Genomic DNA, 26633 nt, shown 5'->3' on the forward strand with positions numbered 1-26633 from the left:
GCCGATTAATTAAGGCCAATTTCAAGTTTTCATAACAATCGGAAATCGGTATTTTTGGGCGCCGATTTCCGATTATTTAAAAATATATATATTTTTATACCTTTAATTTAGGCAAGTCAGTTAAGAACACATTCTTATTTTCAATGACTGCCTAGGAACTGTGGGTTAACTGCCTAGTTCAGGGGCAGAACGACAGATTTTCACCTTGTCAGCTCAGGGGTTCCAATCTTGCAACCGCACAGTTAACTAGTCCAACGCTCTAACCATTGCACTCCACGAGTAGCCTGCCTGTTACGCGAATGAAGTAGAAGCCAAGGTAAATTGCTAGCTAGCATTAAACTTATCTTATAAAAAACAATCAATCATAATCACTAGTTATAACTACTAATCCAGTTTAGCAGGCAATATTAACCAGATGAAATTGTGTGCCTGGCTCATTGCGAACTAATTTGCCAGAATGTTACGTAATTATGACATACATTGAAGGTTGTGCAATGTAACAAGAATATTTAGACTTAGGGATGCCACCCGTTAGATAATATACAGAACGGTTCCGTATTTCACTGAAATAATAAACGTTTTGTTTTCGAAATGATAGATTCCGGATTCGATCATATGAATGACCAAAGGCTCGTATTTCTGTGTGTTATTATGTTATAATTAAGCCTGATTTGATAGAGCAGTCTGACTGAGCAGCAGCAGGCCCGTAATCATTCATTCAAACGGCACTTTCGTGCGTTTTGCCAGCAGCTCTTCGCAAGCACAGCGCTGTTTATGACCTCAAGCCTATCAGCCTAATGGCTGGTGGAACCAATGTGAAATGGCTAGCTAGTTAGCTGGGTGTGCGCTAATACTGTTTCAAATGTCACTCGTTTTTAGATTTGGAGTAGTTATTCCCCTTGCACTGCAAGGGCCGCGGCTTTTGTGGAGCGATGTGTAACGATGCTTTGAGTGTGGATGTTGTCTATGTGTTCCTGGTTGGAGCCCAGGTAGGGGCAAGGAGGGGGACGGAAGCTATACTGTTACACTGGCAATACTATAGTGCCTATAAGAACATCCAATAGTCAAAGTTATATGAAATACAAACAGTATAGATAGAAATAGTCCTATTAATAATATATTAACTACAACCTAAAACCTCTTACCTTGGAATATTGAAGTCTCATGTTAACTTTCATATGTTCTCATGTTCTGAGCATGGAACTTAAACGTTAGCTTTTTTACATGGCACATATTTTACATGGCACATTTTTACATGGCACATATTACTTTCTTCTCCAACACTTTGTTTTTGCATTATTTAAACCAAATTGAACATGTTTCATTATTTATTTGAGGCTAAATTGATTTTATTGATGTTTTATATTACGTAAAAATAAGTGTTAATTCAGTATTGTTGTAATTAATCGGTATCGGCTTTTATGGTCCTCCAATAATCGGAATCGGCGTTGAAAAATCATAATCGGTCGACCTCTAGTCTCAACGTCAACAGTGAAGAGGAGACCCCGGGATGCTGGCCTTCAAGGCAGAGTAGCAAGGAAAAAGCCATATCTCAGACTGGCCAATAAAAATAAAAGATTAAGATAGGCAAAAGAACAGACACTGGACAGAGGAACTCTGCCTTGAAGGCCAGCTTCCCGGAGTCGTCTCTTGGCTTTTTACCAAATCATCATACGACAGACCACGTATTCACCCTGCACACCCTAATTGACAAACAAACAAACCAACCAAAACAAAGGTAAAGTCTTCTCATGCTTTGTTGATTTCAAAAAAGCCTTCGACTCAATTTGGCATGAGGGTCTGCTATATGGAAAGTGGTGTTGGGGGAAAAACGTACAACATTATAAAATCCATGTACACAAACAATAAGTTTGCAGATAAAATTGGCAAAAAACACACATTTCTTCCCACATGGCCTAAGGGTGAGACAGGGATGCAGCTTAAGCCCCACCCTCTTCGACATATATATCAACAAATTGGCGAGGGCACTAGAAAAGTCTGCAGCACCCGGCCTCATCCTACTTGAATCTGAAGTGAAATGTCTACTATTTGCTGATGATCTGGTGCGTCTGTCACCAACCAAGGAGGGCCTGAAGCAGCACCTAGATCTTCTGCACAGATTCTGCCAGACCTGGGCCCTGACAGTAAATCTCAGTAAGACCAAAATAATGGTGTTCCAAAAAATGTCCAGTCGCCAGGGCCACAAATACAGTCATGGCCAAAAGTTTTGAGAATTACACAAATATTAATTTTCACAAATTTGCTGCTTCAGTGTCTTTAGATATTTTTGTCAGATGTTACTATGGAATACTGAAGTATAATTACAAGCATTTTATAGGTGTCAAAGGCTTTTATTGACAATTACATGAAGTTGGTGCAAAGAGTCAATATGTGTCAATCCGCCCTGGCATGCTGTCAATTAACTTCTGGGCCACATCCTTCTGGGCCACATGATGGCAGCCCATTCTTGCATAATCAATGCTTTGAGTTTATCAGAATTTGTGGGGTTTTGTTTGTCCACCCACCTCTTGAGGATTGACCACAAGTTCTCAATTGAATTAAGGTTTGGGGAGTTTCCTGGCCATTGACCCAAAATATTGATGTTTTGTTCCCTGAGTCACTTAGTTATATTTTTTTCCTTATGGCAAGGTGCTCCATCATGCTGGAAAAGGCATTGTTCGTCACCAACCTGTTCCTGGATTGTTGGGAGTAGTTGCTCTCGGAGGATGTGTTGGTACCATTCTTTATTCATAGCTGTGTTCTTAGGCAAAATTGTGAGTGAGCCCACTCCCTTGACTGAGAAGCAACCCCAGACATGAATGGTCTCAGGATGCTTTACTGTTGGCATGACACAGGACTGATGGTAGCGCTCCTCTTGTCTTCTCCGGACAAGCTTTTTTCCGGATACCCCAAACAATCGGAAAGGGGATTCATCAGAGAAAATGACTTTACCCCAGGCCTCGGCATTCCAATCCCTGTACCTTTTGCAGAATATCAGTCTGTTCCTGATGTTTTTCCTGGAGAGAAGTGGCTTCTTTGCTGCCCTTCTTGACACCAGACCATCTTCCAAACGTCTTCGCCTCACTGTGCGTGCAGATGCACTCACACCTGCCTGCTGCCATTCCTGAGCAAGCTCTGTACTGGTGGTGCCCCGATCCCGCAACTGAATCAACTTTAGGAGATGGTCCTGGCACTTGCTGGACTTTCTTGGGCGCCCTGAAGCCTTCTTCACAACTATTGAACCACTGTCCTTGAAGTTCTTGATGATCCGATAAATGGTTGATTTAAGTGAAATTTTACTGCAAGCAATATTCTTGCCTGTGAAGCCCTTTTTGTGCAAAGCAATGATGACAGCACGTGTTTCTTTGCAGGTAACCATGGTTGACAGAGGAAGAACAATGATTCCAAGCACCACAATCCTTTTGAAGCTTCCAGTCTGTTATTCAAACTCAATCAGCATGACAGAGTGATCTGCAGCCTTGTCCTCGTCAACACTCACACCTGTGTTATTAACGAGACAATCACTGACATGATGTCAGCTGGTCATTTTGTGGCAGGGCTGAAATGCAGTGGAAATGTTTTTTGGGGGGATTCAGTTAATTTGCTTGGCAAAGAGGGACTTTGCAATTGATTGCAATTCATCTTCATAACATTCTAGAGTATATTAAAATTGCCATCATACAAACTGAGGCAGCATACTTTGTGAAAATTAATATTTGTGTCATTCTCCAAACTTTTGGCCACGACTGTACAAATTCCATCTAGACACAGTTGTCCTAGAGCACATAAAAAACTATACATAACTTGGCCTCAACATCAGCGCCACAGGTAACTTCCACAAAGCTGTGAACGATCTGAGAGACAAGACAAGAAGGGCATTCTTTGCCATCAAAAGGAACATAAAATTTGACCAATTAGGATATGGCTAAAAATACTTGAATCAGTTATAGAACCCATTGCCCTGTATGGTTGTGAGGTCTGGGGTCTGCTCACAAACCAAGAATTCACAAAATGGGACAAACACCAAATTGAGAGACTGCATGCAGAATTCTGCAAAAATATCCTCCGTGTACAGCGTAGAACACCTAATAATGCATGCAGAGCAGATTTAGGCCGATACCCGCTAATTATCAAAAACCAGAAAAGAGACGTTCAATTCTACAACCACCTAAAAGGAAGTGATTCCCAAACCTTCCATAACAAAGCCATCACCTACAGAGAGATGAACCTGGATTAGAGTCCCCTAAGCAAACTGGTCCTGGGGCTCTGTTCACAAACACAAACACACACCCCAGGACAGCAACACAATTAGAACCCAACCAAATCATGAAAAAACTAAAAGATAATTACTTGACACATTGGAAAGAATTAACAAATAAACAGAGCAAACAAGAATGCTATTTGGCCCTAAATAGAAGAATACCTGACCACTGTGACTGACCCAAACTTAAGGAAAGCTTTGACCATGTACAGACTCAGTGAGCATAGCCTTGCTATTGAGAAAGGCCGCCATAGGCAGACCTGGCTCTCAAGAGAAGACAGGCCAGGTGCACACTGCCCACAAAATGAGGTGGAAACTGAGCTGCACTTCCTAACCTCCTGCCCAATGTATGACCATGTTAGAGACACATATCTCCCTCAGATTACACAGAGCCACAAATAATTCGAAAACAAACCCAATTTTGATCAACTCCCATATCTACTGGGTGAAATACCACAGTGTGCCATCACAGCAGCAAGATTTGTGACCTGTTGCCACAAGAAAAGGTCAACCAGTGAAGAACAATCACCAACAATCACAACCCATATTTATGCTTATTTATTTTACCTTTTGTACTGTTACAACACTGTATATATACATAATATGACATTTGTAATGTCTTTATTCTTTTGGAACTTCTGTGAGTGTAATGTTTACTGTTAATTTTGATTGTTTATTTCACTTATGTATATTATCTACTTCACTTGCTTTGGCAATGTTAACATGGCAATAAAGCACCTTGAGTTTAATTGAATTGGGAGAGAGAGAGAGTACAGAGAAATAGAAATAGAGAGATGGTATCAGAAAAATAAGAGCGTGAGAGAGAAAGGGGGGAGGGAGTAGACTGAGAAAAAGAAAGAGAGAGTAGACTGAGAAAATGAAAGGGAGAGAGTCGATTGAGAGGGAGGGAGACTAAAGATATAGGCTATATTTCCATCAAGCACTATCAACAAATGCAGAGAAAAGGCTCAGCCGTAGAGCGCCATTTTGAGGGGCAAACAGGCCAATTTCAATACAGGCCTTCTCTGAAAAGGAAAGTGATGACGTAACATTTAGAAGGGCTAATTAATGATGTGCCAACCTCTGCAAAAGCTCTGAAAATGCTAAATATGCTGCTGGTTACTCAAGCTCTGTTCTGGAACAGGAACATTATCCCTCTGAGTGGGGGATGCAGTGTTTCCCCTAGGATTTTCTTCAGCAGTGGTAGCAAAAGTTTGCGTGGGAGGGGGGGATTTCCTTTTGCTGGGGGGGTGCACCCCCATTTTAACATTTCCAAAGTTTCTAAAAACATGTTTTTACTTAGTCATAATGGGTTATTGTGTGTACATGGGTGATAAAATAAAATAAAAGATTTAATCCATTTTGAATTGAGGCTGTAACACAACAAAATGTGGAATAAATCAAGGGGTATGAATACTTTCCGAAGGCACTGTACCTGATTTAAAACCACCAAAAGACTCAATGCATCAAATGCTACAAATATACATTGCAACTTGTAATTCCAGGGGCTTAGGAGGTGGGTGTGGCGGGGGCATGGTAGTGGACATGGCCTGCTGCTGCTAAATTAATATAGGGTAAACACTGGGATGCATGAGTCGACAGAATGTAACGTGTGCACATCGACCATTGGAATGAAATACCATACCATCAGGCAGATACTTTGCAGTAACACATAACCAGTAGCATTCAAAGTCAAGTTCCAGGACATAACATATTCTCTATAGGATTCACTAACAAAAGCATGATGAAGCATAATCAGTCTTTGCTCTGATCTTCAGTCCTTGGACCAAGCTTCTTAACATCTGACCTTTGGACAGGTGACAGAGAGGTCACAGGAGCCCAAAACACATCCTGTATTAATACCTCCTCAGACGTTGTTTTTACACTTGGCTCTCCTGCTGACAGTGTCTGCGTCCCAGATGGAACCCTATTCCCTATATAATGCACTACTTTTGACCAGGACCGAGGGCTCTGTGTCTCTCTGTAGACTGTGCTATTCAGCTGCTATCTGGGCCTAGCTGTAACAGCAACACTGGTGCTCACAGTGACAAACTACACTACGACATAATGGTGCATGGTGGGGGAGAGAGAAAAGGAGAGAAAGAGGGAGAGAGCGTTGGGGGGAGGGTGAAGAAAAATTGCACACCTCTACAAAGACCTATGGAGAACAGCGAGAGAGGAGAAGAGAGAGAGAGACAGAGATTGATAGAGAGAGGGGGAGGTTCAGTAGAACAAGGGAGAAGATAGATTGTGCATCTCTACAATGATTCAAAGGGCAACAAAAGAAAGAGAGACAAAAAAGGAACAGAAGGGGAGAGAGAGAGAGAAAGAGAGAGAGAGAGAGGGAGGAAAAGAAAGAGCGAGACAAAGAAAGAGAAGGATAATGTTGTGTGATATAGGTGTGAAGGCATCCAGCCTGCTCTCTGACTCACATTAAGCTCACAGTGGGCAGATGCAGCGTATCCCTCTCCTCAGACCCATCAAAGGGTCTGAGGATGGGCCTGCTCATAGGAATCTGGTCAAAAGTAGTGCACTATATAGGGAATAGGGTGCCATTTGGGACAGAAGAGGGCTGTTCTTACCACGACGCAACGCGGAGTGCCTGGATACAGCCCTTAGCCGTGGTATATTGGGCATATACCACAAACCCCCAAGGTACCTTAATGCTATTATAAACTGGTTACCAACATAATTAGAAGAGTAAAAATAAATGTTTTGTCATACCCGTGGTATATGGCTTTCAGATTATCAGCATTCATGGCTCAAACCACCCAGTTTATAATGTGCATTGAATCATCTGTCAAGATGACAGAACAACTGCAGGTTTCTGCAAAGAGAATCACTTCACTTGTAACTGCCAGAAAATACAATGTGATTTGGCAAGATTAGTACAATAATCCTTCCCAGAGAGTAAACTTGGAATATTTGAACATTACATCACAAGAACCGCAAAATATGACCTAAATAAGAGTGCCATATATTGAGAGGGAAAAGGTGAAGAAACACCCCACAGTGCTACATTGACAGTGTGAAGGACTATCATGAGTTCAAGAAGCATATCCAGGTCTGTTGGATAACTGGGAGGAAAAGGTTGAAGACACCCATCAGGTATTATAGTGTCATGAGAGAAAGGTGAGAGAGCCCACCTCTGTCACTGAACTATAAACCCTCACGCGACTGGGAAAGACATGAAAAGGTCAAATGTCCAACTTTCCAAAAGCTAAAATAGAAGCTATTGTGAACTCTCTGCATAGAAACAGGAACTTAGCTAAAACCACACAACAGAGGGAGAGAGGACGACAGAGTCTGACTTCATCCCAAGTCAAATTTGGGGGTGGTTTTGAAACTGTGCTATGGGGTTATTACAGTAATAAGTATGTTTGTGTGGGTGTGGCCCTGTGTTTTCATCTCTGGGCTTTAACGATGTTGAGGGAAGGAACCAAAAGTGGAAGGAGGGGCAGGACAAGAGGGAAGGAGAGAACAGAAACAAACTCCAAAAGGAACAGACTGCGTGGAAGGAACATTGTGGAACGTTCTGTTAGAAAAACACTAAAGTTGTTTTCATTAGTGAGTCAATCAATCTGTGAGTCTAGTATGGTCGGGTTGTTTATAGGAAGAGTACAAGCAAGTCCAAAATAGTTTCAGTTCATATTTGATCACTGATCATTTTGTAGCAAAATACTGTACATTATAATTTCATAGGGACGTAGTCAAACACAATTCATCTTAGTAACTATAAGGAGCTCCGGCTCCAAGTCTTAAAGGCCCTTCAGATATGTTCCTAGTCCACTCAACATGTGTAGGTCTCATCAACTAGGCCTATTCATGTGACAGGCCCCCAATGAACACACAATCACAGATCCAGCAGATTCACCCTCCTCCCTTCTTCTGCCCTGCTCCCCTCTACCGCAGCCGGCCATCTCAGGTTTCTGTGCCACTCTGACAGACACGGGAGTTAAAAATAGTGACAAGCAGCTCGGAGCACAGTGCACCCTACGGAGAATGTCAACCATACATGGGACTGGGTTTCTGCTGTGGCACCGTTGGAAAATCACAGAGGCTGGAAGCATGCTCCGACGGTGGGTATAAGACAGTAAGAATCCCAAAGAAAAATAAAGTAATAAGTAAGTAGGTGGAAATTATAAGCAAATTAGAGTATTAACAAATCTATGTGAGAACTGCTTTACACAGGCCAGGACAAGATCATTGTTGTTACATAAGAATTGTGATCAAGTCAAGAGAAGTCCATTCTGGGTATGTTACACACTGCATTAGCCTAAGTACCATAAGTAGAGCCTGCAATGGGGGCTGCGTTTGACGGAGGCAGTGTGTGTGCAGTTTAGGGTCTGTCTGCCGAGGGAGGGAGGGAGGAGCACTAGCATACTGGATCTGGGTCAGGCTGACCTCAGGAATCCCTGGTATGTGCACTTCCCCTGAGTCTCAGTGATTGTGTTACAGTGATTGTGTCTCAGTGTGTGTGTCACAGTGTGTGTGCCTCAGTGTGTGTGTCTCAGTGTGTGTGTCACAGTGTGTGTGTACAGTGTTTGTGGCTGGATGGCAACATGGTAAGTGACAGTGACCCGCAGTGAGGAGAGAGAGAGACAAAGATAGACAGTCATAATAAACAATATATCAACAACAACTCAACCGGGACAAGAGACAACATGGCTCCAATGAGGCCTACATTCAACAGTCTTTCTTCTACAATCACTTTCCCAGCTCCATCAGTGGCAGACAACACAGTCTCTGACCACTATAAAACCCAAGTAAACCAGAAGTTCAGGGAGTCCAGTCATTCACGCAGCAACATGCGTCATAACCATCCCCTCTGGGCCCATCCATGACTCTCAGACATCAATAACACCTGAAGCATCTTAGAACTCCCTCACAAGCATTTACAATGGGAACGGAGCAATAAAACAAACATTAGCTGAACCTTTGAACTTTTATAATTATCACCCAGCCACCTCAGTAGCTATTTAAAGATGCCTCCAGATGGTCAGTCCTTGCATCCATTGCTCTGTCTATGAATTTGAGAGAGGTTACATTTCTCCAACCCTATCCCTCAGCTGTTTACCAAAAACAGTGGAGGGGTATCCACTTGGTTGTTGTTTGAACTGCAGACTGCCCCTGTAGAGAGGTCACCAGATGAACACAGCCATAGCAGTCCTAGAGAGACCAGAAAGACCAACAACTGTAACGAATCACTGTCTCTCTTGGAAAAACACTACTTTTAGTTTAGTTCAATGAAAGGGCGCTTTCAGAAAATATTTGATATTCTAAAGCAGCCTTTCAATTACAGGGCGCTTGCGCTCAAAGATATGCTCACTATGTGCAGCACTCCACAATCGTTCATACATTTCTGTCTTCATTAAGTTTCAACTAACTTCCATGTTGCTGGTGCAGCATTTAGGCTAAATCAGACATTTGGATTATGTTAAAACAGTAACGAGAAGAAATTAAAATGATGTTTTTCACAGAGTTAATTCTGCTGTATAGTTTCTTTCAACAGCCATATGTTGTTGTATTGGCGCTGAAGAACATTGCTGACGTTTACATTCTCCCAACCAATTGTTCTATTTTGTAAGATTTTGGGGGTTTTGTGTAAGAAGCAGGAAAAGGGGCTGCAGATCGGGCATCCTTCTGAGAAGCCGGAGGAGAGAGAGTAAACTCCCACTGCCATCAGTTCTTTTGCTAATGTGCAATCGTTAGAAAATAAAATTGATGACCTACTATTAAGATTATCCTACCAACAGGACATTAAAAACTGTAACATCTTATGTTTCGCTGAGACGTCGCTGAACGACAATACGGACAATATAGAGCAAGCGGGATTTTCCATGCACCGGCAGAACAGAGACGCTACCTCTGGTAAGACGAGGGGTGGGTGTGTGTGTCTATTTGTCAATAACAGCTGGTGCGCGATGTCTAATATTAAAGAAGTCTTGAGGTATTGCTCGCCTGAGGTAGAGTACCTTATGATAAGCAGTAGACCACAATATCTACCAAGAGAGTTCTCATCTGTATTATTTGTAGCCATGTATTTACCACCACAGAATGAAGCTGGCACTAAGACCACTCTCAGCCAACTCTATAAGGCCATAAGCAAAGAAGAAAATGCTCACCCAGAAGCGGCGCTCTTAGTGGCCGGGGACTTTAATACAGGCAAACTTAAATCAGTTTTATCACATTTTTACCAGCATGTCACATGCAACTAGAGGGAGAAAAAAAATCCTAGACCACCTTTACTCCACACACAGAGATGCATACAAAGCTCTCCCCCGCCCCCCATTTGGCAAATCTGACCATAATTCTATCCTCCTCATTCCTGCTTAGAAGCAAAAACTAAAGCAGGGAGTACCAGTGACTCGCTCAATGCGGAAGTGGTCAGATGACGTGGATGCTACACTACAGGACTGTTTTGCTAGCACAGACTGGAATATGTTCCAGGATTCATCCAATGGCATTGAGGAATACACCACCTCAGTCAACGGGTTCATCAAAAAATGCATCGACAACGTCGTCCCCACAGTGACTGTACATACATATTCCAACCAGAAGCCATGGATTACAGGCAACATCCGCATTGAGCTAAAGGTTAGAGCTGCCGCTTTCAAGGAGCAAGAGACTAATCCGGACACTTATAAGAAATCCAGCTATGCCCTCAGACGAACCATCAAACAAACAAAGCGTCAATACAGGATTAAAATTGAATCCTACTACACCGGCTCTGACGCTCATCGGATGTAGCAGGGCTTGAAAACTATTACGGACTACAAAGGGAAACCCAGACGCGAGCTGCCCATTGACGCGAGCCTACCAGATGAGCTAAATGCCTTTTATGCTCGCTTCGAGGCAAGCAACACTGGAGCATGCACAAAAGCACCAGCTGTTCTAGATGACTGTGTGATAACGCTCTCAGTAGCCAATGTGAATAAAACCTTTAAACAGGTTAACATTCACAAAGCCACTGCTCCAGACGGATTACCAGAACGCGTACTCAAAGCATTTGATTTGATTTGACTGTCTATGGGACAGCCTAGAGGCTGTGTATGCAAGTCTAGCCTGTTCATTCTGTTTCATGGCCTAGACTACTGCTAGAGTGCAGCAATCCAGGTGCCTTTACTGACAATCATGGCTAATGGCTCCTTCAGCGAGCTTCGTTTTGGTATCATCACATTACCTATATCAGCGCTGGAGATGCTGCTGTGGGACCAACACTTTACATCAATATGGAATATGGAAGCCCAATATGGAATACCCCCATCCATCCCATCCATCCCCTGCCATTAAAAGAGTTAGAGAGCCAGAGCAGTTATAGGGACTCATGTGAGGGAATCAGCTGAATGCTAAGGTTAGACTGCCTGCCAAGGATCTCTACTGATGGTAGGAAACTCCTCATCCCTATCCCCTGCCATTAAGAGCCAGAGAGGTTACAGAGATTCATGTGAGTGCTAAGGTTAGAATAGACTGCCTGCCATGGATCTCTATCCAGAGGGAATGGATCCGAAGGCAACTATAAGAGGAAACTGTAGATGACAGCTGGCTGAGGAACGTGACTCGTCAGTCCTCCTGTGGAATGAACAAGGGCAATTTGACTCCAACTCTGCTGAGGCTTTCAGTCAGCATGAACTAGGTTACACACTCACACAGATAGACAATATAGAGAAAAGCATGAATCATAAATGGAATCATCAATGATTCAACATGTTCCTGCTCTGCATTCACCAGATGAAGTATGGTTAGAATAGAAGTTATGGAAGTGTTGGCAAACATTAATAGACAGAGATAGAGAAAAGAGGTGAGGCGTTAAGATGGACGGAGCTTTTACAGAAGGCTGCATCACAAATTGCACCCTATTCCCTTTATAGTGCACTACTTTTGACCAGGGCCGGTCAAAAGTAGTGCAATATGTAGGGAATAGGGGGCATTTGGGAGGCAGACAGGGAGAAAATAGACTGGGTGTGGTGACTGTAGAGGAGCCATGGAGGCTGACAGACCATGACCTCATCATTATGTCACACATCCTCAATAGATGGGATGTCATTAGTACAGTGCATGATGGGAATGAAAACAAGGGTTGCTGCATGAACATAATACTGGAGAGAGATGTGATTTAAATTGAGAAATATGGGATTTGAAGTGTGTTTGGTGTTAGAGAGACAGAAAGAGAGAGACAGAAAGACAGAGAGAGACAGAGAAAGATAAAGAGAGAGAGATACTGAAGTGTATATTTTCATCAAAATGAAAGCACTATTAACAGAGGAAGACTTGAGTCAGTTCCTGCTGACATGCTATCAGGTCATGGGACGCATTCCAGAGCAGTTGCTCCAGCTAGCTCCTATTTGTTTTCATAGGAACAACATTAGCCTTATTATAAATTAAAATTGCCTCAGCATGGCTTCTCCCTACTGACACAAACCCACACATTCAAACACATACACACACACAACACAAAGACCAAACTGCAGCAGGAGAGGGGAGGGGGCTATAGACAGTTTAAGGAGGGAACATCTGGAGTGGTGGGGTTCAGTCCTGCAGAATCAGCAACATACATACAGTAAAGCCCCCACACATTCTCATACCACCACTTCCTAGCTCCGCCTGGGAGCACTCACTCACCGCAGGTGTAAAAAGCTGTGATACATGTGTATACTGTAAATATGCTATGCAAGCACATATGACATGGCTTATCACAGCCCACTTCACATAGCCTATCACAGCCCACTTCACATAGCCTATCACAGCCCACTTCACATAGCCTATCACAGCCCACTTCACATAGCCTATCACAGCCCACTTCACATAGCCTATCACAGCCCACTTCACATAGCCTATCACAGCCCACTTCACATAGCCTATCACAGCCCACTTCACATAGCCTATCACAGCCCACTTCACATAGCCTATCACAGCCCACTTCACATAGCCTATCACAGCCCACTTCACATAGCCTATCACAGCCCACTTCACATAGCCTATCACAGCCCACTTCACATAGCCTATCACAGCCCACTTCACATAGCCTATCACAGCCCACTTCACATAGCCTATCACAGCCCACTTCACAGTCTTGACTAATAGAACACTTTATCAAAGTGTTCCATTTTTTATGCCAAAAAGAGGTGATATTCAACAAAATAAAAACGGCCAAGGTAAGCCTTTTAATATTAAAACAGACCACTGAGATGTAATATTAAACACCAGACAGATACTCAATACTAATTATTTAAATAAGATGAGAGGCCCCTAGTTGAGAATTGACATTCAATCAATTCAAATGGGAAATTCAACTCAACCTCCATTTACCTGTGTGTGTGTGTGTGTGTGTGTGTGTGTGTGTGTGTGTGTGTGTGTGTGTGTGTGTGTGTGTGTGTGTGTGTGTGTGTGTGTGTGTAACCAGTGGTGTGCTTTAAAGTATTACTTAAGTACTTTTCAAGTATTACTTAAGTCGTTTTTTGGGGTATCTGTACACTACTTTACTATTTATATATTTTTTTAAATTTGTACTTTTATGTACACACAAAAGTACTCATTACATTTTGAACGCTTAGCAGAACAGAAATGGTCCAATTCACACACTTCTCAAGAGAACATCCCTGGTCATCCCCACTGCCTCTGATCTGGCGGACTCACTAAACACAAATGCTTTGTTTGTAAATGATGTCAGAGTGTTGGAGAGAGTGACCCTGGCTATCTGTCTGGTTTGCTTAATGTAAGGAATTTTTTATTATTTGTACTTTCCTTTTATTTTTGATACTTAGGTATAGTTTAGCAAATATATTTACTTTTGATACTTAAGTATATTTAAAAACAAATACTTTAATACTTTTACTCAAGTAGTATATTACCGGGTTACTTTCACTTTAACTTGAGTCATTTTCTATTAAGGTATATTTCTTTTTACTCAAGTATGATCATTTAGTACTTTTTCTACCACTGTGTGTGAGTGTGTGTATGTGTGTGCTTGCGAACTTGCAAGTGTGTTTAAAACGATAACATTGACAAGACTGTTAGGCACATGAAGATCAGCACACACCTGAGGGGAAGGTGAGACAAGAGTCAACACAACACAGCAGAGCCCATATGATTCACTGCAGAGAAGATCAGATCTAACAGATACTGTATCTCTTCAAAGGAGGCCACATAAGTCCGGCGAGTGTTTTACTGTTTTCCTGGAACACAGACAGGATGTAACCTTGTTCCTGAGACTGCCAGGGAAAATAAGTACCAGGAAGGAAAGAGACAAAGGATGTGCATCCCAAATGGCACGCTATTCCCTATGTAGTGCACTACTTTGACCAGGACCCATTTGGGCTCTGGTCAAAAGTAGTGCACTATATAAGGAATGGATAGAGTGCCATTTGGGACGCATTAAAACCACAGAGACACAGGATTCTAACCTAGCAGTCACAGTTCAATCATTGTAATGGGGGAAGCATCGTGGCATCATTAAGAGACTGAGGAGGGAATCGATCGAACTTATGGAACGGATCGGAAGGATGTTTCAGTAGCTCTCTGTATCAGTGGTGAAGCCTGCCTGCTATTCTGTTGTGATTGAGGAGAGAAGAACATTTTATCTATAGTAAGTGGGGTTTCTTTCAATATTAGGAAGGATCTAAATAAATGTGGGGGAAGAAAAGTCCATTCAAGCGTCAGTGACATGAATTATAAACAAGACAATAGTAAAGATGTCGTCCCCCACGAATGATGCAGAGCCCCCCCTTGGGCCAATTGAGATATCGCATGCGACAAACACATTTCAGTTAATTACTATAGCTCCCACCTTGTGCCAATCAGTGTAATTGTGTGAATGGCGTATATCTATGGCAAGACGCATCATTCAACTAAGTTTCGTAACAATCGGGCCAGTACTGTCTAAGATATCACATGTGACTAACGTATTAACGGACTGTGAAAGATCCTGACACTACACAGTCACAGGTCAAGATAACTATCAAGACAAACGATCCTCTCCCTGTGCTGTCTAGTCCTGATGGGAAAAGAGCTGTAGACACAGTCTGTTAGGCCCAAGTCTAACCCTTCAGCTGTGCGCTAATATTAGTGCCCTGAGTCCTGTGACCAAGAGCGGTGTGTGTGTGTGTGTGTGTGTGTGTGTGTGTGTGTGTGTGTGTGTGTGTGTGTGTGTGTGTGTGTGTGTGTGTGTGCTTTAATTCAGACACAGATAATGGTCTGCAGGTGGATAGCATAAATCTGGAGTTCATGTGCACACTTCCAAAACACACACATGCCTTACTTCAAAGATAATAGAGGCTGCAGCTACTGGTGACTCCACTGGGGCTGAGGCAACAATACTTCAACAATAACCACCACAGAGAAATGCAACATGGCTACAGAGGAACGGGACAACAGGAAGAAGTGCTCTGCTTCACAGCTGGATAGCACTTACACAGAGCAACACTACAAAGCTCTAATAAGACTGTGTCGACCATATATGGAATGGGGTAAAAAAGACAATTGACTTGCGTAGAACTGAAAAAATATGTGTCATATTTCTGTATTTCACTCTTATTTATGCATGTATCAGTAGCTGTGTTAAACATGATAGAAAACGGACTGCTTGTTGTAACAAAGGCTATTCACGTTTAATGCCAGGTCAATAGACACCATCCTACCAGTGTGCACAGCAAGAAAGGAAGTACTTAACACATAAGATGGAATAAATTGCATTAAAATGACCTAATTAAACTGTACTGTAAAACTGTGTGAGCTACAGAAAAGCAGCAGAAGGATAGAAAGTCCTCTGGTTGATGTATAAAAGTTAGACATGAGGGACTTCAGTAACTAATAGTGTCAACAGGTTCTATACCGCCTTATTTCCTGGATTCTATATCGCCTTACTTCCTGGATCTACATCTAAAATACAGAATCCAGGTAGAAGAGGATTGGTTATTCCACCAATAGAGTGCCTTTTGGGTAGTGTAATTTGGTTAAACAAAAAACTCAATTATTTCACTAAAGTTTTACATTCTGTAATAAAGAGCACATGTTCAACTTCAGAAAATATATATTTTCTAGATAATGATAAGATTAAATAACACTAGGTCTGATTGAAAACTGTTGTATCAAAAGTAAAACAGAGGGCCAGAAACACAAGGACAAATTTGGGAATTATGAAACTAACTGCAGTATGCTTGTACAGTAGCTAAAGTTAAATCCGGGCAAATGAAACACTGTACTGTGTATTTAACAGCACTAATTAGTGAGTAATCTGCATAGATAAGCAAGGAACCATAGTTTAAAGGAAAATGAACATGAAAAGCATGGAGTAGATCAAATGCATTTCTTGTTAAGCATTGTCTTGCCATCATAATTATCCAAATTGTGACCCCCTTTCTGCTGCTACCTCAGATTACACACACCCTGTTATTAACTCTAAATAAATGAACTTTAAATCAAAATCTATTACAGATTTCTGTTTAAAATTTGAATTGAACACACACACCCCTATCTGTTAAAATCAACCAAATGTATGCCTTTTGTAACTTAGATACATATCCAATCAAAAAAGTGTGATCAGGGTAATGACATTTAAACTCAACAAAATAAAGAACGTTACTTTTTCAGGACCCTGTCTTTCAAAGATAATTTGTAAAAATCCAAATATCTTCACAGATCTTCATTGTAAAGGGTTTAAACACTGTTTCCCATGCTTGTTCAATGAACCATAAACAATTAATGAACATGGAACGGTCATTAAGACACTAACAGCTTACAGACGGTAAGCAATTAAGGTCACAGTTATGAAAACGTACGACACTAAAGAGGCCTTTCAACTGACTCTGAAAAACATCAAAAGAAAGATGCCCAGGGTCCCTGCTCATCTGTGTGAACGTGCCTTAGGCATGCTGCAGGAGGCATGAGAACTGCAGATGTGGCCAGGGCAATAAATTGTATTGTCTATACTGTGAGACGCCTAAGACAGCACTACAGGAATACAGGACGGACAGCTGATCATCCTCGTAGTGACAGACCACGTGTAACAACACCTGCACAGGATCGGTACATCCGAACATCACACCTGCGGGACAGGTACAGGATGGCAACAACAACTGCCCGAGTTACACCAGGAACGCACAATCCCTCCATCAGTGCTCAGACTGTCAGCAATAGGCTGAGAGAGGCTGGACTGAGGGCTTGTAGGCCTGTTGTAAGGCAGGTCCTCACCAGACATCACCGGCAACAACGTCGCCTATGGGCACAAACCCACCGTCGCTGGACTAGACAGGACTGGCTAAAAGTGCTCTTCACTGACAGATCGCGGTTTTGTCTCACCAGGGGTGATGGTCTCTTTTGCGTTTATTGTCGATGGAATGAGCTGGAGGTGGAGTGTCCGTCATGGTCTGGGGCGGTGTGTCACAGCATCATCAGACTGAGCTTGTTATCATTGCAGGCAATCTCAACGCTGTGCGTTACAGGGAAGACATCCTCCTCCCTCATGTGGTACCCTTCCTGCAGGCTCATCCTGACATGACCCTCCAGCATGACAATGCCACCAGCCATACTGCTCGTTCTGTGTGTGATTTCCTGCAAGACAGGAATGTCAGTGTTCTGCCATGGCCAGCGAAGAGCCCGGATCTCAATCCCATTGAGCACGTCTGGGACCTGTTGGATCGGAGTGTGAGGGCGAGGGCCATTCCCCTCAGAAATGTCTGGGAACTTTCAGGTGCCTTTGTGGAAGAATGGGGTAACATCTCACAGCAAGAACTGGCAAATCTGGTGTAGTCCATGAGGTGGAGATGCACTGCAGTACTTAATACAGCTGGTGGCCACACCAGATACTGACTGTTACTTTTGATTTTGACCCCCCCCCCCCCCCCACCCTTTGTTCAGGGACACATTATTCCATTTCTGTTAGTCACATGTCTGGGGAACTTGTTCACTTTATGTCTCAGTTGTTGAATCTTATTATGTTCATACAAATATTTACACATGTTAAGTTTGATGAAAATAAACGCAGTTGACAGTGAGAGGACGTTTCTTTTCTTGCTGAGTTTATATTGTTTCTCCCTTCCTGTAGACAGTGGAAACAAGTGAGACATTTTTGAATTTCTTTCCACAGTAAAATAAATCTGATTAGAAAATGTGAGAGGACTACAGACATGAGTTAGATTTTCAGTCACAAATTCGTCAATAAGGCAATTATGATTGAAAAATGTCTTTGATTAGTCATCAATGACTTCAGTGTTTTACTATCGCAACGAAGTGAAATGGGAATAGAAACTGAGCCAGTCTCTGGATCTAGAATCTACTATACTAAGATGCATCACAAAAGTTACCATATTCCCTACATAGTGCACTACTTTGGCCTATGGGAGTCTATACCAGGGCACATTTGGGACGTATCCTAAGGCAATGACCCCGTCCGTCTCTATACGCTACAGGATGGAGCACTTCCTCTAGTTCCGGTGTGAGTGGTCAGTGGCCCTAATTTATACCAGCTGGATCTGTAAGGTAAAGGCTGTGTGTGTGTGTGTGTGTGTGTGTGTGTGTGTGTGTGTGTGTGTGTGTGTGTGTGTGTGTGCTTGCGTGCGTGCTTGCATGAGTGAGGCTGCTCCTGCTCGCTGACGTGGAGCGCTCTGGTTGGTCTGCCTAAGAATCACTGCAGACACCTCCCTCTCTCCCTTCCTCCCTCCATCTCTCACTCCCTTCCTCCCTCCATCTCTCCCTCCCTCCCTCTCTCCCTCCATCTCTCACTCCCTCCCTCTGACGCCCATGGCCCAGCTCAAACCCCAATAACACCCCTCGATACCCTCCTAACCCCTCACCCCCCCCTGCTCGCACGCTGCAGATACGGGCCTCTGGAAAAGAATGCCTCACATTCTAACCAGGGCCTTCCACACCCATCCCAACCCCTACTCTTCTCTCTCCACCTGCATGTACAAACTGAACACACAGTCCAGCTGGCAATAGGGGCGAGACATTAGGAAAAGCTGTCAGAACTTCAACATGTCTGACTAAGGAGAAATGTGAGACGGTGCTTTCCTCTTTTCTATTCTCACTCAGTCCCCCTTATACTTCTGACCCTCTTTTTAGCAGTAAATCTTGTGAAGTCCAAGGAATAATCACAGCAGGTTATCCAGGATGTGAACCTCATTATGTGTGGATTAGTAGTGCATTTTAATTAACCACACATGATGACGAAGAAGTAACCTGTTTTTCAACTGTTTTCATGAGAAAGAATGGGGAAACTTCTGTGGAAAGGGATCGTGCTGGGGCCAAAATCTACATCTGCGTACCAAATGGCACTCTATTCCCTATAGTGCACTACTTTTGACCGGGGCACATAGGGCTCTGATCAAAAGTAGTGCACAATATAGGGGGGATAGGGTGCCATTTGGGGTGCAGACTACACTTCCAAGCCTACTGTAATCTTGAATGTGGGCCAGGAACATTACATTAGGAAAACGTTGGGGGAGTGGAAGAGAGTCCACGTCAGTCCACGTCCAATGATTACTTCCACAGAAGAAGATGACTTTTAGCAAAATCTCCAGTTTAAAGCTGATTTGCAACCAAGAAGTTAAACCTAGGGCTGGATTCAATCCGTATTACCGAAGATCAGCGTTGTAGCGCGGGGGGAATTTAAAGGTGCTTTCCGATTGAGCCAACATATGCAGCGTTTACTGTGAATACAGTCTCCACGAACGCGGAAACGTTGCATTTAAATTTCAATCATGCTACAACGCTGATCTTCAGCACTACAGATTGAATCCAGACTCTAGTTCTTCTGAAGTTAAACTTCAAGGATTTATGTTTTTACATTTGAGTAGGTCCCTATATAGCATGAAACACACTTACAAACATTTACAGTGTACTACCAGCCCTCAGGATGTCAAAGATAATATAAAGAATCATACAAGTTCAAACCCTTTCTGTCTGCATTAAACACAAATAAATGGGTGCCTCACTTCCTTTTGTAAGCTGCAAACAGAGCTCCTTTGAACATGTTAGATCTTGGAGAGGGGCTTGGCTGCCTCGTCAACTACAAAGCCACTAATGTTGCTCTACAACAGGACTCTGGGGCTTGTATCTCTGTCTCTGTCTTTGTACCATGGTGGCCCGCTAGCCCCAGCTGCTTCACACTTCAAGCCAGAGGAGCACTATCCCTGAATTGTCCAGTCTACACGGTATCATGGTTACATCCCAAATGCCAACCTATTCCCCAAATAGTGCACTGCTTTTAACCAGTGCCCTATGCTCCCACGTCAAAAAGTAGTGCATAGGGTACAATGTGGGATGCATACCATGTCACTGGTTTCAAGGGGCATGAGAGGTGACAGAGGGTCAATGGGGTAGTCTAACTGCATTAGGCCTCAGCCAGCGCTCTGCTAGCCGTTCTACCAGCCTCACCTCTGTCTGAATGCATCACATTACAACACAAAGATCTGGGATTAAAATCTCTTCTCATAGAACCATGTCAGACCAGGCCAGGCATGTGAGTCTGTAGGAGCAAAACAAACCTTTACAAGGCAGAGTCTGTCTTCAGAAGAGTCAGAGAGAAGGAATGTGTCTGTTTATTTAACATCTCTGCTTGTCCGACACGGACATTCCTGATAACGTCATACCGACCAATCAACACTGTGTATTAGCTGACGGTCCCGAGCCCACTTCAGTATCGTTGAAAAAAGCTCCAGAACCACCTCACAGTAATGCGCTGGTTCAGGAAAATGGTGGTCACCATTACTGACTGGTTTTCTGATTCACGCCACGGTTTTCTGATTCACTGTTGCGGGCCGGGCGCAGTGCGCGCTAACCAAGGTTGCCAGGTGCACGGTGTACCCCCCCCCGCCTCTACTCTGCATTAGATAGAGAGAAAAACATGGACACTTAGACACACATCACACATGCACACAAGGCGAGGGCTATGACAGCCAGATTGTGTGCTTCTGGAATGATAAAGAGCTGCAGTGGTTCTCTTCTCCCTCCATCAAGTGCCTTGTTCACCAAAAGGAGGGGGAGGGTTACCAGCCTCAGCCTCCAGTGACCAAACCATGTCAACATGGCTGGAGGAGGGGTAGAGTAGAGGAATACCGCAGTGGATTACTGTACATCCCAATATGATAGCCTATTGTTTACACCATCAAATCAGATTCATACACAAGTGTTATTATTACAAAGCAGTATGATGACCCAGATAACAGCAGTCACTGCTATAAGCTGGTTTATAACTAGATGTTGTAGTCAGACCAGACTAGACCACAGCATGTGCCAGGTTTGCTGATGGAACATTATTGTGGTTGTTACCATGCTGGTTCGCAATGCAATGGTCATCTATTTTAAGGTATAGGGTTTGACACTGACAGCAGCTGGACACTGTAGAGTCAACGCCAGCAGATTTCCAATGTCAGGATAAATTTGATTACTGCCATGTTAGTTGTGCCTGGTGCTGTGGGCCATTTAACCCTTCCTGTGCAGGATTGGTTGGTAATGGAGAAAATAGGACAGGCTGCAGTATTTTCCAGCTCTCTGGTCAAGGAAAACTGTCAGAGCCTTTTCAAATATTATGAACATGCATCTTTCTGGTCATTTAATTGGAATAGCAGTTTGCCAAAAGGCAGCAAAAACCCTCATATGCTCTTTGGGGTAAAGAATGTGATGCGCCAGTCTGGTGATTCCGTTAGGAACAGTAGGCTATCAATGACGTTTTTTGCAGTCATGTTTTTGTGAATGGATTTTCAAATAGAACATAAAACAGAACGCTTTTGCAAGCGCACACTGCACAGCCACCCTTATTTCATTAACACGTCGATGAATACCGACACATTCACTCCAAGCCTTCGATCCCCCACTGTTAAAATGTTGAATGTGCATTTGATAATTTAGCAACAAGAACCAGATTAATCCTCTAACTGTTGCTTATTTCTTGTCTTATGTAGGCTATAATAAATTAACTTACATTTCTCTGTTAATGTCAGTTTCTCATCAAAATCGTTCTCAAGATCGTTGTATTCCATTTTTTCCATTTAAGCAATTCGCAGTCCTTTACCAGTTGCAGTCATTCCTCAAATATATCGAAGGACAGGATAACAAACTCCCGGTACAGTCTGACCACCAATACGCCCTTCGTAAATCCAAAATGGAACGGTAGGGAGAAAAATAGAATAGAATAACTGGACAGAAATCCAGTGAAAAACGGGTGTGAAAAATTACAATGACAAGTAGTCGATAAAAGTCTCTGTTATTTCCTCTTGAGGTAGAGAACCTGTCAGATGCTATTCTATTGCAAATTCTAATAGATCAACTACGAAATCGAGAAGTCCTGGCTGGGCACAGGGACTTGCCCGTAGCAATAGAACTGCTTGGCGAATATTTATGAGCTACAGCCGCTGCCTGCCTCTCTGATAGACTCTACCATCTGTGCTACCGGGGGTAACCAAAACGCGGTGCGCCTACTCATATAAAATATTTTATGGATAACATGCTATCACATCTAGAAATGTTAAACACGTCTAGATCACTTGTTCAACATTTGCATTTGTGTACTATAATGTGTTTTTTTTACGGGGAAAATAGGAGAATATATCGAGTTTTGCGAAAGGTTGATCCCCATGTTAGAAATGGTTATATCCATCAATAATCTATCCTGGACACTCCAAGCAAGGTGGACTATCTATCCAAGGAGCCCACAGAAATCTGTGCTATGACCATAATAGCACTTAGGCTATTACAACTTTATAAACAGGTAATTAATCAAAGGGGGTAACACGGTCACTTGAACTCATATAAAATGTGTCATTGCTTTTTGTCTGTCTTTTTTGTATTGCTCTTTATTCCCTAACTAAGAGGCAAAGAGTGAATGGAAACAGCTTGCAACATAGGCTACATGGGAATGAATGTTTTAATTAAATCAGTCTGTAGTGTGACACAGTGAGAGAATAGTGGTGTTGATTAGGTCATTAATAATTAATACAACCTTCCTTTCACTGTAGGGGACACATTTATCTTGCAGAGGATGGAGTCTGGTGTCTATTCCAATTAGAGCATTAAGCCTGCTGGACCAGGCCTGTTACACAAAGCCAATGCAAGTGTATATTCTATTAGGTTCACTAACTTTTGTGAATAGTTTTATACCTACAATTTAGTGAAATTATATTTTCAGGATATTGTTTTAAAAAACAATGTCCCCATGTGGTTGGGTCAGTCTGTGTGTGGATAATTCATTAAAAAAATTAAAGAGCCGTTTAAAAAATGGATTTAACCTGATTCTCACCTCCACCCCTTGCCCTTAGGACACTTTTGATTTAAAATCAGATAAATAATACGTGTCAAGATAATCTGCCTCATACAGTATAGTAACTCTCTGAGAAAGTTGAAGAAACCAAACACAGATAGGATAGCAAATGCCTATATGACATATTTGAATATTCTTAGGCTAATGTAAATAATAGACCAGTACAAATTAATGCTATAAACCGCATGGGAAGTACATTTCAAAACCAAATAGAATGATTTACCTTCGCTTCACTAAAAGATTCAGTATTTTGCATCAACATCATGCAGTACATTCTGGTATACTCTGCCTGGTATTTTTTTAAATACATTTTTATTTAACTAGGCAAGTAAGTTATGAACAAATTCTTATTTACTATGACAGCCTACCCCGGCCAAACCCAGACGACACTGGGCCAATTGTGCGCAGCCCTATAGGACTCTCAATCATGGCCAGATGTGATACAGCCTGGATTTGAACCAGGAACTGTAGTGACACCTCTTGCACTGAGATGCAGTGCCTTAGACCGCTGCACCACTCGGGAGCCTGGTATACTGGGTCTATTGGAGATCAGAGAATCAGGACATTCAAGTAACATGATGTCAGGATGCTTTGAAAACGAAAGGCAAAATGCATTTCTAGGTGTTGAGACACAAAAAAAATGTATGAGCCACTTAGGACAGTAGAAACAGCCATTCAAATATTCCAGAAAGTTTTTACAAGCTTGAGAATCGCATCTGAAGGCTCATCTCCAGTTTGAACGCTAGAATCTCTTTCTTTTTCAAGTTCTTCTGACACTCCTCTCTTTTAAACCACTGCACTCTGTTGAATCAAGACAGTTCAAAATCATACTCTTCCAAGACTGCAGAATGACAAGACCAGAGAATACTGACAAATCCTGCGGGAGATATAAATATAAATATTATTCAACAGGATTGAGAACACCGTGTGTCCTCTCTCCTTGTGTCAGCACTGGCGGGCATGGGAGCCTATGACATGGATCAAAATACACCAACCAGATGAGTTATGATGTCCGTGAGGGGACTGTTGCTTGTCGGTGTACTATAGTGCACTGTACTGCCTCTCGAACACGTCAACAGCCTCTCTTAAACCCAAGACTAGCAGCAACAGCATCCCTAATGCAATTGTTTTTTATTAGTTTGAATTGCACTACAGTGCCTGTTAAGGAGAAATGACTCTGGGTAGTAGTAATCTACAGTGCTGTGGAGTCTGGAGGATCTCCTGTTAAGTAATGAGATTTTGAGAAGCAAGGACAGGAAGTAGGGGGTGGGGTAATGGTAGAGGACATTCAATCACCCACACCCATCCAAGATGAGATAGGGCTCGATTGGAAAATGGTCTCTCTCTATGATGCACACACAATGAAATGTTATCTGCAAAGCTCATAAAAACATTCCCATACACTAAAAGGCACTCATACATACTGTATGTATAGCCAGTTAAACCCAAACATTATGTAACAGTTATTCAGGTTCATCAAAAAGCTGTTTAATATCCTTCACTCTACTCGTATTTCTTGCTCCCTGAAAGTTCCTGGTTTGAGAATACTGAATATTCAACAATGCAGTGCAATCAACCAGGCTCCAACTCATGTTTGTGCTGTTTTCAGTATGAAAATAGAATGGATAAGTCATGATTCCCGGGGACTTGTGTCCCCTGCTGATACAAACAGCCATTACTAAGCCTATTCTTCCACAAATCATTCAAGTTATGTTTTACAGCTATACAGAAGGAAGCAGGATCAGTAAAGAGGTTTTGTTGAGCTGATGACGATTTTAGGTCACAGTCAGTCTGTCTGCCATCTATTCTATCCATCCACTCTTCTATCCCTCCAATCATCTACCTATCCATCATTCATCTCATCCATCAATCCATACATCCACAGTTATTGCTTGAGGTTATTTTTCACGGAGCATTTTCATTTCTGTGGTATTGTCTGTAGGCTATTACATATTCATAATTAAAAGCACAGCTTCCTAATTCAACCGATCAAAGGCTCTCACAATCCCACCAAGAGGCAACAAAATAGAGGTTCTAATATTTTTCTATTTCTTAACTATCTTTTGTCACACGGTCCCTTGACGCAATCTGAGATTGTCTCCACACTCGTGTAAATATCTCTGGCAGTTTTTAAACGTCTTATGCAATCTTTATGAAATAAATCAAATCAAATCAAATTTTATTGGTCACATACACATGGTTAGCAGATGTTAATGCGAGTGTAGCGAAATGCTTGTTATAGCACCATATTCTGCCCCTAATCCCCTGATGTACTGCCAAATCAGAGAAATAAGCTTAGGTTGACACGATTAGCTCTACCATAAATTTGATGTAAGATACCCTCAGCCACAACAACACTTTAGCAGCGTTCTGTGGATACTCCAAATTATGAATCCCAAAATTCAATTGGATCTCTCATTCCTTTATTTTCCAGATGATTATCAGTAACTTCAAAGCTAAATATAATTAATGGAGTTATTGCTCTTTTATTTGATAAATAAAATGTTTTATTCAAGAAAGAGTGATAAATGGCTTATGCTGAATATGTAGCATGCCTGTCGGTGCACCAATGATTATTTAGATTGGCTAAGAAGTGTGACAATAAAGAGATTACAGATATCAGTGTTAAATCATAAATATTTTAAGGGTCAGGCAGGTTTCTCACTACACAGCTAATCACTATACAGTACATGGGGAAAGGGGAAAATAAACATTTTGATCTCACAATACACACAAATAAAAAACGTTGCACAAACATACCTTCTCTCACAACAAAAGGCTATATCAAGGGAGGGCTCTTTTGAATGAACACGCTTAAACTTGCTCAAATGTGAGTACAAACTGTAATAAACCTCAGACAGCTCCCATAAAACCACAGAGGTATGTGTTTCAGTGTCTCTGCCCCCTGTGGAACTACAATTTCAACACCCGTGGCCTCAGACAAGAGCCGTTAGTTGAGCCAATAGTTTAAATGTCAGGAAATTCTGTCACAGGGAGCTAGCTCCATAACACAAAGCTTCCTAAAGGCTTAAAGCAGGGGTGTCAAACTAATTTAGCCCCCCGGGCCGCATTCGGCCTTCAATGAGGTCTGGCTATATTTCCTCGCCATCAAAATTGACC

At 42.3% G+C, this 26633-nt stretch overlaps 1 protein-coding gene across 13 annotated transcripts in view; it reads right to left on the reverse strand.

The window, feature by feature from the left end:
• The window catches only part of map7d1b (MAP7 domain containing 1b), a 46824-nt gene extending 24231 nt beyond the window's left edge, over window positions 1-22593 (reverse strand). For 12 of the 13 annotated variants that reach the window (XM_031788826.1, XM_020500158.2, XM_020500153.2 and 9 more), the window contains exon 1: window positions 22179-22593. In XM_031788826.1, coding sequence (XP_031644686.1) covers window positions 22179-22245 — 67 coding nt within the window. In that variant the 5' untranslated portion in view covers window positions 22246-22593. The remainder of the gene's footprint in view (window positions 1-22178) is intronic. The other variant, XM_020500156.2, reaches the window with a different exon arrangement.
• Window positions 22594-26633: the final 4040 nt, after the last annotated feature.

Source organism: Oncorhynchus kisutch, linkage group LG14 (genome assembly GCF_002021735.2).
Source record: "Oncorhynchus kisutch isolate 150728-3 linkage group LG14, Okis_V2, whole genome shotgun sequence".
Taxonomy (NCBI): Eukaryota; Metazoa; Chordata; class Actinopteri; order Salmoniformes; family Salmonidae; genus Oncorhynchus; species Oncorhynchus kisutch.